The sequence below is a fragment of the Pteropus medius genome, unplaced genomic scaffold (genome assembly GCF_902729225.1).
Source record: "Pteropus medius unplaced genomic scaffold, Ma_sr-lr_union100, whole genome shotgun sequence".
NCBI classification, from domain to species: domain Eukaryota; kingdom Metazoa; phylum Chordata; class Mammalia; order Chiroptera; family Pteropodidae; genus Pteropus; species Pteropus medius.
The window spans coordinates 1,075,303-1,087,367 of NW_024349798.1; the positions used below are offsets into that span (position 1 = coordinate 1,075,303).

General features: G+C 46.2%; 1 protein-coding gene and 1 pseudogene across 1 annotated transcript; one reads left to right on the top strand and one right to left on the bottom strand.

Moving 5' to 3' along the window:
* Window positions 1-2,520: 2,520 nt before the first annotated feature.
* Window positions 2,521-2,636, bottom strand: LOC120620663 (uncharacterized; annotated as a pseudogene).
* Window positions 2,637-9,089: 6,453 nt separating this feature from the next.
* Window positions 9,090-11,456, top strand: ZG16 (zymogen granule protein 16). Its single transcript, XM_039885598.1, has 4 exons — window positions 9,090-9,196; window positions 10,023-10,084; window positions 10,239-10,371; window positions 11,071-11,456. The coding sequence occupies exons 2-4, from the start codon at window positions 10,030-10,032 to the stop codon at window positions 11,384-11,386; spliced, it is 504 nt and encodes a 167-aa protein (XP_039741532.1). The 5' UTR covers window positions 9,090-9,196; window positions 10,023-10,029; the 3' UTR covers window positions 11,387-11,456.
* The last annotated feature ends 609 nt before the right edge of the window (window positions 11,457-12,065 follow it).

Here is a 12,065-nt window from a genome sequence, read left to right on the forward strand (position 1 = left end):
GACCTCACTTCACTTCTTCTATGACCTTGACTTTATGGTGTATTGCTTCAGCCCCTTCCTTTTCAGCACTTGCCAGCCTGTCCTTCTGCCACCCCTTCCTCCTAAATCTTCTGCCCTGGACCAATACAATCACCTTCCTTTTGTTCTATTACCAGCTTAATAAGTCCTATTGGAGAAAATCACACAACTCACTACATTTAGTGTCTCTAACTCCACCTGATCCCTCAATCATCCTGTAACATGGATCTGGGCCATTCTCTCTCCCTCACCTACATACGGTTGCTCTTCCAAACCTTTCACGTCTTCCCCAAAGAGCCCTGCCCAACTCCAACAGCTCTCTCCATCAGTTGCTAGCCTCTTCTTCTCCCTCCATGACGAGAGCGGGAGCTCCAGCTCCCTTCCTTGTTGATTCTCAGCCTCTAAGAGCTGGCTCTTTTTGCTCTTTTCCCCACCCCAGCAAGTAATCAGAAAATAAACATTGTGTTCAGCGCTTGGCTCTACTCACAGCTTGCCTAGGGATTGGCTTCCTCCAGTTCCCATAGCCCTATCTGCCCTGATACTTTCCTTCTGCAGTGAAGGAAGATGTGTGCCACTTTGTGCCCTCTGCTGATCTTCCTACCTTGTCCAAATGTCTCTACTCCTCCTATGCTACTGCTCCCAGCCGGTAATTGATTGTGCATCTTCTATGTGTTTAGCAATTTGCTAAGCACATTTTTATCTTATTTTATCCTCTAAAATAACCCTTTGAAGTGGATCTTATCCTTTCTCTACTAATGAGGTTCAGAGACTTTAAGTAACTTGCCCAAGATAGATGGCGGAGCTGGACCTCAGCCTGCTTCTCCACTCTGCAGTCCTGGCATATGTGGTCAACTTCCCTGGCCACCAACAGGGTCCTCATTCCCTCCTCTGGTCTGACTAATCCATGCTCACTTACTGCACTCTGTGGAGGTGCCTTTCAGGTTTGCCCCTCGGGTGACTCTGAGCCCCTCAGGGCAGGAAACTTCATTTCCATTTCCAAGTGCCCTCTGTGAATGCTTTTGATTGTATTAAATTCAAGCTTTCTTTGCCTGTGTATTAGTGTTTGGTGTTTAGTTGAGCATTTTGCCCTTATTCATGTATAAATTGAATGGACATGAAAAAGTGATGATACCAGAGAAAAGATATGAGATTTCATAACCTTGGTGCACTCGGGGCAAAGTTGAGAAGTACTGCGGATGCCCAAGTCATCTGGCCTTGGTTGGACAACGTACTGGGTTTTAGTTGGTCTGCAGTATATTCAATTAAGAATGAAAAGAAGAAAACTGAAATACGCATGGAATGCTGGCAGTATATGATTTAGGCTTATACTAAAACTGTGCTCTTGCCAGCACACCGCACTGCCTTTGTCTTAATGCGCTGGCAGAGCATGCTGTATGCGAGAGCAGATGCCTGAACCTCATGTGAATATATAACGGAGACCAAATCTGCTCGTATTTTTAGATAAATTCTTCCTGACACAAAGCAAGAATGAGTGCATCTTGGCGGAATGATCTCACTTGCTCACACTTCGATAGCAGCTCATGCAGCAGATACGAGCGCTGGATCTGGTTGAGTCTAACCAATTCAGATGGCGGGGGGATGTCAGCCCTTTGGATATATGCTGTCGTGTGTTCTGGAGAGTGATTATTCTCTGTGAGGAAGAAAACAAATAAAGGAAAGATCAAGTAAACAAAGATTAAAAAAAAGAAGAGTTGCTGTTGATCAAACAATTCACTAAGAGATGTGGAGACGGAAAGCAAAAATGTGGAGGTTACGAAAAGTTACCATGTAACTATACTTCCACAAAAAGGAAATTAAAATCAGGTTCTCAAATGACTAACTTCAGTCATCCAAACCAACTGACATAAAGTTCTTTTTAAACTCTATGTTCCGTTTGACAAGATGTCTAGGCTCTGAACTCAAGCTAAAGCATAAAAGAAAGCTAACTGCAGATGAGAAAGATCATGGCTGCCCAGATCAACCTTATCTGAGAGACCAAAAAAGAAAGGCTATGTTTTGTGAAAACCTTCAGGGAGAAGAGAATAAACATTTACTCAGTACCTACCATGTGCCTGGTCTGTGCTATGGAGTTGACAAAAATTGGTTGGTCTTATTACCCCCAGTTTACAGATGATGAAACTGAAGGTCAGTAGGTCATGAAGCAAGGAAAGGCTGGAACCAGGCTTTCAGCCCACGTCTCTCTGCAATACAACATTCTGTCTGTGAGTTCTTAATGCACTACTATAGGTTTCTGCTTTCAGAAATGATTAACTCACTGTGTAGTATATATATATATTGAATCATTATGTTGTATACCAGAAACTAATACGATGTTAGTTATATCTCAATTTTTAAAAATGATTAACAATGTACACTTATCTACCAAGAGTCTGGATCTCTGGAGCCACTCTAACTACTGCCCTAGAGGTGTCCTGGCCACTTTCAGCCTGGCGGTTTTGTTTTTATTTTTATTTATTTATTTTAATTATTTATTATTATTTATGCCTACAGCGCCTGGTCTTCCTAGGTGGTCTCCCATCCAAGTACTAACCAGGCCTGACCCTGCTTAGCTTCCCAGATCAGACGTTGGGTTTGTTCAGGGTGGCATGGCCATAGACCATGGACTCCACTGGTGTGTGAACCCAGGACCTTCTGCGTGTAAAGCAGACGTGCTAACTGCTACACTATGGAACCACGTCCCAGCCTGACAGTTTTGAACTGAGTGTTGGTATATAAAGAAACTTACTCTTAGAAAATAGTAAAGTTCTCATTATTTTCAAGGTTTTTGTGTTTTTAAACTGCGATTCACAACAGGAAATAACATTTTATATTGTGAGCCAGTAAACACAGTGTATTTAACTGAAACAATATTTAGCCTCGTTACATGTAATACTCTCTTATTTTCTATTCCTCTTTTAAAGTATTTTTTTCTATTCCTAAAGTATTATTTTCTATTCCTCTTTTAAAGTATCCTGGTCTTGAGCTGTTAAATTAATTTCGTGGTCCACAAATAAGTGGACACAAATAAGTTTTTCAACCTGCAGGTTGAAAAACACTGTCCTTGAGGATTTTGATTGATCTTGAAACTTTTCCCCCTCATTTTACAAATGCAGAAATATTATAGGCTCCAAAGAAAGAAGTGACTTCTGTAAGTTCACACAGCTAAGAGGTATCGGATGGAGGGCCTCAACCTGGAATTCTGTCTTTATGTCCAACGTTCTTCTGAATACAGAGTTTCTCCAGAGGAATCGTAAATAAGAAACTAAAGAAAACCTAAATGCAACCCTGCAAGAAGAGAGACACAGATGTGTGAAAAGACAAAGGAGGAACATTTAATAGAAGTCTCACTACAGCCTGGGCATTTGACAGTCATTTATGAGGCACTTGCTTTGTGCCAAGTGAGATGCAGGCACTGGGAATTCAGAGTTGGTTAAGAGAGTTCCTGCCTTAGAATGTGCTTGGGTTTAGTAGAGGAGGCTTCCATTGTAAACTGATAAATTATAGTGCAGTGTAATTAGAACTGGACTAGTGACCTAGGAAGCACAGCTGGAGACCAGAGAAAGGAAAGAGGAATTCTGTTTGGGAAAAGAAAAGCCCTGAGGAGCCTGTGAGAGAAAGCTTGGTGATGGGTGCAGGGGGATGCTGCTGGTGGTCATGGTCTGGGCTGAATGACTCGAGAGTAGAAGATGCCAGCTGGGCAGAAGGAGAGCATTTCAGGCAGCTGGAGTAGTATGAGCGAACTGTAGGGGACAAGAGGGTAGGGAGTGGAGGGACCCTCTTTGCAACTTAGTCAAGTCACTTCTGCTTGCTAGACTACTCATTGGAACAGTGAAGGGTGAAGAGAAAAGCAATGTTCAAATTTTTCTTGTGGTAAAACCCTTTGTTCAAATGAAACCACCTGGAGGCCCAATGTGTAAGGGAGGAGGTAGAGGATTTTTTCCTTAACAGGAAACACACATGTCATTATTTGGAAATGTTTTTTGAAAAATCCCTGTTGAGGGCAAAGGGGCAGATTCTCAATGGGGGCTGGGTCCGAATTCGCACCAAGACTTTAGGAAGAGGACAGAGCTTCTTTGTTTGAGAGAGGGAATAGCTCTCACGCAGTCCAGGAGGGCAGGAGAGAAGGACCCACTGAAATTGGGGGGGTCTACGCCGCTCCTGCTATGGCTTCTCGTCTCCACTCTCTCCCATCCTCGAGTCCATTCTCCTGTTATCAAAATCCAGAACAAGTTACCTTTTTAAGAGGCAAAACCCTTCAATGGCTCCCTTCACTCTCTGAATCTGAACACGTGATCATGGCCTCCCAGGCCCCGCACCATCTGCCCCCTGGCTGCTGCCCAGATCTCACCTCCCGCCAGCCTCCCTCACTCACCACCAGCCACCCTGCCCTCCCTGCTTTTTCTAACTTCATCCCACACACTTCCTGCTTAGAGCTTTGGTGCTTGTTGTTTGCTCTGCCTGGCCCACTCTTCACCCAAATTATCTATATTTCTTTTTATCACTTTAGTCAGGTCTCTTTGCAAATGTTTATCTGAGCAGAGGAACTCCCAGTAGACAACAGCCTCCCAGATGCAGGACAGGGAAAATTTTCCCAGGTTGGGGCAGGGAGAGACCAAACCCTGCACCAAGAGAAGAGGGTGTTTCGAAGAAGAGTGTAGAAAGAATTCAACACACAAGCCAAAATTAGAGTCAAAAGGAAAGTTTATTAGAAAAGGCATGACACTCCACAGACAGTGTGGTCTCCTCTCAGAGACAGAGAGGAACTCTGAGTGTTCAGGGAATTCAGTTTATATATCATTCTGTAGTTCTCATTTCCTTTGATATGTACACACAGTGAGGAAGAAGAAAAGGAAGAGTCTGTAGCCTGAAGGCCTGTTGGCAGTTCCCAGCCTCAAATCCATAGGTTCCCCATGCTTTTAGCCATAGGGAATGAACAATTTTATTTCTATAGGGTAGCCACTTAAAGACTCTGTTCTGCCTGGTTCTCCTTCCACAGGTGTGGGGAATGGGTGGCTGGCGATCCCAGCAGAAATCTTCCTTAGTTCTGCAGGTGTCCTCCCAGCCTGGCTGCAGGGCTGATCAGCATATTGCATCTCTGAATGTAGCTTGATTAACATTTTAATTCTCTTGCCTCTTCCCTACATTATCCCCATCTCTCTTCATGCCTCACTCTGCTTTTTTTATTTCTTCATAGCATATATCATGCAGTAATGTAGCTTTCCATTCGTCTGACTCCCCGCACTGGAGTGAAAGCTCCTGGAGGGTAGGATTTGACTGTCTTCTTCCTTGCTATCTTTCCAGCACGTAGAATGGTGCCTCCAACATAGAAGTGCTCCATAGACATGTGTTGAGTGAGTTGCTTTGCCAAGGAGGCAGAGGAGACGATGACAGGGGTTGAGACAGCAGGAAGCTGTCAATAGCAGAATGCTTTGAAAGGATTTGAACTTTCGCTGCCTGTATGACTGGGGGTGGGGTGAGGTATAAGGCAACTTCACTTGGACTTAAAGGGGCAGGTAGGCTCACAGCTGGCATATGCGTTAGATATGAAACAGATCAAACAGAAGCTGATGAGGTAGAAGCAGAGGTGGGGATGGTGTCCCGCTGCCTTCGCCTTCTTCCTTTGGGCTCTACAGGCACTGCATCAGAGCAAACCCTACCTGTATCAGCATTAACTACACAGTGGTCTTCCTTGTCCCTGACAGAGGATGAACCCTGAGACTCCTTCCACCACAGGAAAGGCATCTCTTGCACTCTAGAGACTTGAGGACTTGCTGTGGGGAACCCAGGGAGTCTGCAGGCCTGGAGGGGAGTCTGGATCTCTGCGTAGGTAGAGTCAATGTATCAGAGTGAACTCATGACAAGTGTGGAGCCAGCATTCTGAGGATTCCAGATGTGTCATTCATGGAGACACATCTCCCACAGGGTTCACCCCAGATCTCTCTGACCTGCCATCATTAATTTCCTGTGTTTGATCACATACTGTGTGATACGCTTCTAAAAAGGAAGAGGTGAGATGGATAATAATGAGAGAGGAGACAGAGGAAAGAGAGGGCTTGGAAGAGGTGGAGAAACGAAGAAGAGAAGAGGCAAAGAGAAAAAAGATGTGAAGAAAGGGATTACGAAGAAAAGAACTCAGCACAGGGGATGTGAGAGAAGATCAATACATAAAGGGAAAGAGTGACAAGAGAAAAACTTTGAGATGTTCTAAATTAAATTACGACTGTGGGAGAGTGAGAGAAACACAAGAATAATTAATGAGTTAATAGCTCTGGGCCAGTTAACAAAAGACTGTTAGAGCTTTGAATCAACTTCCAGGCCTCTATTAGCGGACCCGGTAGACTCCACCACATTCTGAATATGCATGTGTTAGGATCTCCAAAGGAGGAATGCACAAGGCCCAAAGGGTTAAGAAAGATTTATTTTAGTAAAGTGAAAGCCGAGCTCAGCCAAAGATGACATCAGCCCCGAATGCGAGGGGACTTGAAACTTATATGGGGCTCGAGGCAGGCTTTTTTGGTGGGAATATTTCAGGTGGGTAAATTGGCGGGGAAGGGAGGAGATTCCAGTGAAACTGGAGGTGAGCGTGTAATTGCCAACCCGGATGCAAGGTCCGGTTCCCAAACAAAGGTAAGGGAGGAGTCTGGTTCCCACTCTACAGGGGATAAGGGATAGGGGCCTCCTGGACCTAACAGCATGAACTTTTAGAACTGTTGCCTGTAACTAATAAAGAATGATAAATAGTTCTTTCTTACAGACTGTGCTTCTATCCTAGAACGGCCCCCCTTCATCTTTTCCCACCTCCCTTATCTGTAGCTAATGTAAATTCTTTCAAAATAACTTACATCTTCCTTCCCCAAAATGTAATGTATAAAAGAGCGCTTCAACTCCAGGACAGCAGACGTGTGTCGTCTTTTCCACCTAGCCCTGATGCTGGTGGTTTAGACTTCATGCCCCCAGACCTGGTCCTTTTCCGGGTAGCATAAGGCTCAATAAAGCCTTTCATTTAAAAAGGCTTTCATCCGTGAAAGTCAAGTTTTTTGTTTAACAAGAGAGGATCAGGAAAGGAAGGCAAACAGAGAGGACAAGGGCATACAGAACAGAATGGCTGGAAGGAAGTAAAAGTCATGTCACCAGGACATGTCTGTTTTGGACTTGGATAAGGTTGGAGAAGGGAGCTCAGACAATGTATCCTTGGTTGTCCTTCTTGCTCCTGGAATCTCCCTGCCAGGAGCCCCACCCTATTTCCGGCTTCTCAGGGTGGAGTTCCTTTTGTTTCCTAGGAGGCGTCCTCAGTCCCAGGTGTTGAGCCTGTCAGGAGGTGGGTACTCCGAATGCCTGGTCAGTGGTCGTTAATAACTGAGGCTAATGAGTTCAGCCCTTCCCTGAGCTCCATCCTCTCAGCTTGGAAGGACCTGCTGACTCAGAAGGTCAGAGGGCCAGCCCTGGCGGGATCACACAGTAGTAATGTAGGGAAGAGGCAAGAGAACTAAAAGGTAAATCAAGCTATATTCAGAGACTGCAACATGCTGATCAGCCCCACCGCCAGACCACATGGAAGACCACAGATCGAAGGAAGATTTTGGCCGGGATCACTAACAAACCATTTTCCCACATCATGAGGGAAAACAAGAAAACAGAATCTTTAAGTTGAGTCCTACACAAAATAAAATCATTCATTGCCATGGGGAACCTGTGGAAGGAAGGCTGGGAATTGCAGCAGGCCTGTCACGCTACACGCTCTTATCCCTTCACACCACGTGCCCACACCGTCAAAGGAAAGTGGGCAAACAAAGTCTTTAAACCGTAATTCATAGACACTAAGAATTATAAATAAATGATTCCTGGAACACTCGGGGTCTCTCTCAGTGCCTTTTTCTCTGTCTTCTCTCTCTCTCTGTCCCTCTGATTCTCAGGTTCTCTCAATTTCCACCTTTGAGAGGAGACTATGCTCTGTCTATGGAGCCTTACCCCTTCTCTAATAAACTTTCCTTTTGACTCTAACTCTGGCGTGTGCTTAAATTTTTTCTTGTCTCAGTCAAGAACTCTTTCGGTGCAGGCCCACTCGGGGGAATTTGCCCTGTCCTGCATCAGTAGGACTCAGGAATCAATTCCAGAAATTTTAGGTGGAGAGGAATCAGTCCTGGAAGAGAAGGACCTGCAAAGAGAAAAAAATCGATGACATTAATTCTGGAGAGGTTTCAGACCTATGGGAAGGAGCAATTGTCCTGTGCGGGCTACAGGCCCCAGAAGGATTCAGCCATGGTGCCCAGGAGTCCTGAGAGCCCTGAGCCCAGAACTGTCCCCAGAGGAGAACCCGTTTACTGTTGGTCTCTCAGCTTCCCACTTACTTGCTGGACTGAGTGTTCCTGAAGGGGATCTGCAGGTGTTCAATGTCCACCTGCAGCCCCAAGTCACCCTTCTCAGAGAGAAAAGGTTTATGAAGGGTCTGACAGATTGAGGATGGATAGATGAAAGAAAAACAAGAACAGCAAAATATAACCATGGTAGAATCTACATGGTGTGTGTATGGGTGTTCACTGTACAATTCTTCCAACTTTTCTAGATGTTTGGATCTTTTTATATAAAATATCAGAGGAGAGATAAAAAAAAAAAAGCGTTTGGCAAATAGTAGGCACTCCTAACTATAAGGCGTGAGCAGCGTAATCCCTTTCTAGAACTGATATTTCACATGTAATTCTGCAAGATGACAGGTTGCAGATGATAGCACCTGCAAACACTCAAGAGAGGAGGGAGAACCTTAGACCACACCTAAAGGTGATTAGTAACTTTGTCCACCCAAAGCTATTGGCTCTTCGGTTGGTGACACTTGCTCAAGTTTATTCTGCCCCTCTTGAGATCTGGGCCTTGGCCAAGAGTGGACCCCACCCTGCCACCTGTAACTGTTGGTGGAGGGGTGGGCAGGATAAGATGTTCCAGACCCTGCCTGACAACTGACTCTAAGAGGTTAATCATGTTTGTTCAGGAGGTGAGGTTCACACGATAAAGAGCAGGGGGAGCACTAGGACCTGGTATAAAAGTTCTGGAAGTTTCTGGGGTGTTACTTGGTACCTGAAACTGCCAGGTGAGGGATGACAGAGGCCTGGGCTAAAGGGTAACAGGGATGCCTGTGTTTGATTTAGGGAGAATTCAAGCTGAGCTGGAGAAGAGCCTGCCTGGAGTGAGTGTATGGGGAAACCCGGGTGTCAGTCAACTGAGGCATCTGGATCTGAGCTAGTCAGAGGTGCATTGATATCTGGGTCTCAGATGGAGAACTAGGGGACAACTGGGATACTCATGAGAAGAGATATGGCCAGATTTGTGTTAGTGGAGAAAGAATCATAACAGACCAGGCACTGGGATCTAATATCTTGAGCTGGTCTCAACTTCTGCAACTTCTCGGCCTATCCCACCTCCACCAGAACTACTTGGACACTGGTGTCGGCACAGACTCCTCTATCACTACCGTCACTCCCCAGGTGACACAGAGACACGCTTCTAAAATACTCCTTTCCTTCTGAGACAAGAGTGAAGCCAGGAATTTAAATTTTGCTCCAGATGCCCCTAAGCCAGGCCAGTCTACCACAGGAGGACTTCAGTTAGGTTTTCTTAAACTCCTGGTTTGGTAAACTCGACCACCTCAATGATTTGGAGTCGTCTTCTTTTTCTTTAGAAAACTCCTTTTCTACTTTGTGCCAGGAGGGAACAGGGCTTGACACAGCTTAATCCAGATAGAGGTTAAGATTGATCTTCTGGCTTGGGATAGACGAGGTAGGTTGGCTACAGCCAGACCAGAGAAAAGCAGAGGGGCTACGGCCACAGATTGTATCTGGGAGGAACAGTCCTAGAGACTATGGACCATCCTTTCTAAGCCCAAGATTGGGTCAGCTAGGTCTCCGTTAAAGGACCAAGAAGCCTGAGTCTCAACCTGAGGTCAAGGATGCTTTGTAAATGAAGTCCAGAGGAAAAAGGGTAAATCTTCACTTTCTCCTTTCTTCTCATTCCAGCCTCAAAATGTTGACCATTGCTCTTCTTGCCCTTCTTTGCGCATCAGCCTCTGTCAATGCCAGTAAGTGAGAGGCCAGGAACCCAGTACCAGGGGGGCTGCAGCTTCCGGAGGCAGGCTTGGGTGGTGGGAACTGAGTTGTGGGAGGAATAGGGGTTTTGGGAAGGAACTTAGCTCTCAGGGAATTTCTCCCTCCAACTCCTACTTTCCCCTCCAGTTCAGGCTAGGTCCTCCTCCTACAATGGAGAGTATGGAGGTAGCGGAGGAAAGCGATTCTCTCATTCTGGCAACCAGCTGGATGGCCCCATCACTGCCATCCGTGTCCGAGTCAACAGATACTACATTGTAGGGTAAGATTTTTTGAGTTTCTGTGGTTTGGGGGCCCTCTAAGATCTTACTAAATTGGCAAGTTCTCACTTTGGGTCATGCCTGTTTCAGTCAATGAGTCCCAGGGATAACATGTGATGTGAAAGTTGTTGGAGGACTTGGATTCAAGACCTGTGCTGCTGAAACCCCTACAACCCAAACACACGTGGCCTTGGGTGAATCGTGTACCATCAACTCTCAGGGGCCTGGAAGCTGTCTAGTTTAGCCCCAATCTGAGGTTTAAATCCCCTCTGGCACCCTCCATCTTTGCTTGATGCCTCTCCCAGAACGCGTACCCTTCTGATCCTGGATCTGCATCCTGGATGGCACGGTCAAGTCCTTTCTCTCATGAGAGCCTTTCACGTGTTTGAAAAATCCCTTTGCTTCTTTCAGGTAGGGGGTGGGGGCACAATGGGGGTCTAGACTTCAAATTCAAGCTCTGATACTTACTGTCTGGGTGACTCCGGGCAAGCCATTTTCCCTCTGTGAGCCTGTTTGTCGTCAAAACGAGGAGTTGAAGTTCCCTGTATGATCTCCATGGGCTCACCCAATCCTCACATACTGTCAGACTGGCAGACTTGTCACCTGTCACCAGTTTGAAGGTCTCAGCATATAGGCCAGGTCCCGAGTTCTGATCACCCTACTCAGTGTCTCCCTTCCTTCTCTCCTCACCCTGTCCCCAGTCTCCAGGTGCGCTATGGCAAGGTATGGAGTGACTATGTGGGCGGCACCTGGGGCGACCTGGAGGAGATCTTTCTGCACCCTGGGGAATCAGTGATCCAGGTGTCTGGAAAGTACAAGTACTATGTGAGGAAGCTGGTCTTCGTGACTGACAAGGGCCGCTACCTGCCTTTTGGGAAAGACACAGGCACGAGTTTCAATGCTGTTCCTTTGTACCCCAACACTGTGCTACGGTTCATCAGCGGCCGAGCTGGCTTCTTCATCAATGCCATCAGCCTGCACTGGGATGTCTACCCCAGTGACTGCAGCAGCTGCTGAGCCTCAGTCTCCTCCCAGGCAGGGACACTGCAGTGGGGGGGTGTGGACCCCCTTACCATTAATCCCATTCACATGGCTCAATAAAAAAAAAGACATGGCTAAAGCTAGCGTGTATGTGCGTGTCTGCTGCTGGGACCCTCCCCCTAACTCTGGGTACTGATGTGGAGATCTCATTCTTGCTTATCTGTAGGACATCTATCTGGGGAAAAATGGGAGGATGAGGGAAAGAGAGGCGTAGGTGTCTTGGGCTTTTCCTCATTATTTATCAAAAAGAGATAAGATTTTGGCTTGTACCAACTCTGTTTTTAAAGATAACCGTGTTTACCCAAACTGGAGTTCTGAGGCTGCAGCCTCATCTGGCTTAGTGCCAAAACCCCAGGTGTTCCACTCTCCAGCCCTCTGTTCCGTTGTATTCCCCTCCCCTTGAGACAGCACCTTTTCACCAAAAGGCTGTCACCTCACTCTCTTGACCTTAACCCCACTCACTGTACATAGGTGGCCTGGGCCATTATCTTTATTCTTTCCCAGAACCCACCTGACTCTCGAAGTTTAGCCTTTTTGAGTCAAGGATTCTGCCTATTACCCCAGCCTCATTCCTCCCCACCTCTACTGGTGTCCTCACTTAGCTCTCTCAGAGCTGTAGTTCTTTCCTTAGGAAGCTACCACCTTCTCATAGTTT

Coding starts and splice junctions, on each gene's coding strand:
- ZG16 (XM_039885598.1), top strand. CDS start 10,030: ATGTTGACCATTGCTCTTCTTGCCCTTCTTTGCGCATCAGCCTCTGTC. Junction 10,085..10,238: donor ATCAGCCTCTGTCAATGCCA/GTAAGTGAGAGG, acceptor TTTCCCCTCCAG/TTCAGGCTAGGTCCTCCTCC. Junction 10,372..11,070: donor AACAGATACTACATTGTAGG/GTAAGATTTTTT, acceptor CCCTGTCCCCAG/TCTCCAGGTGCGCTATGGCA.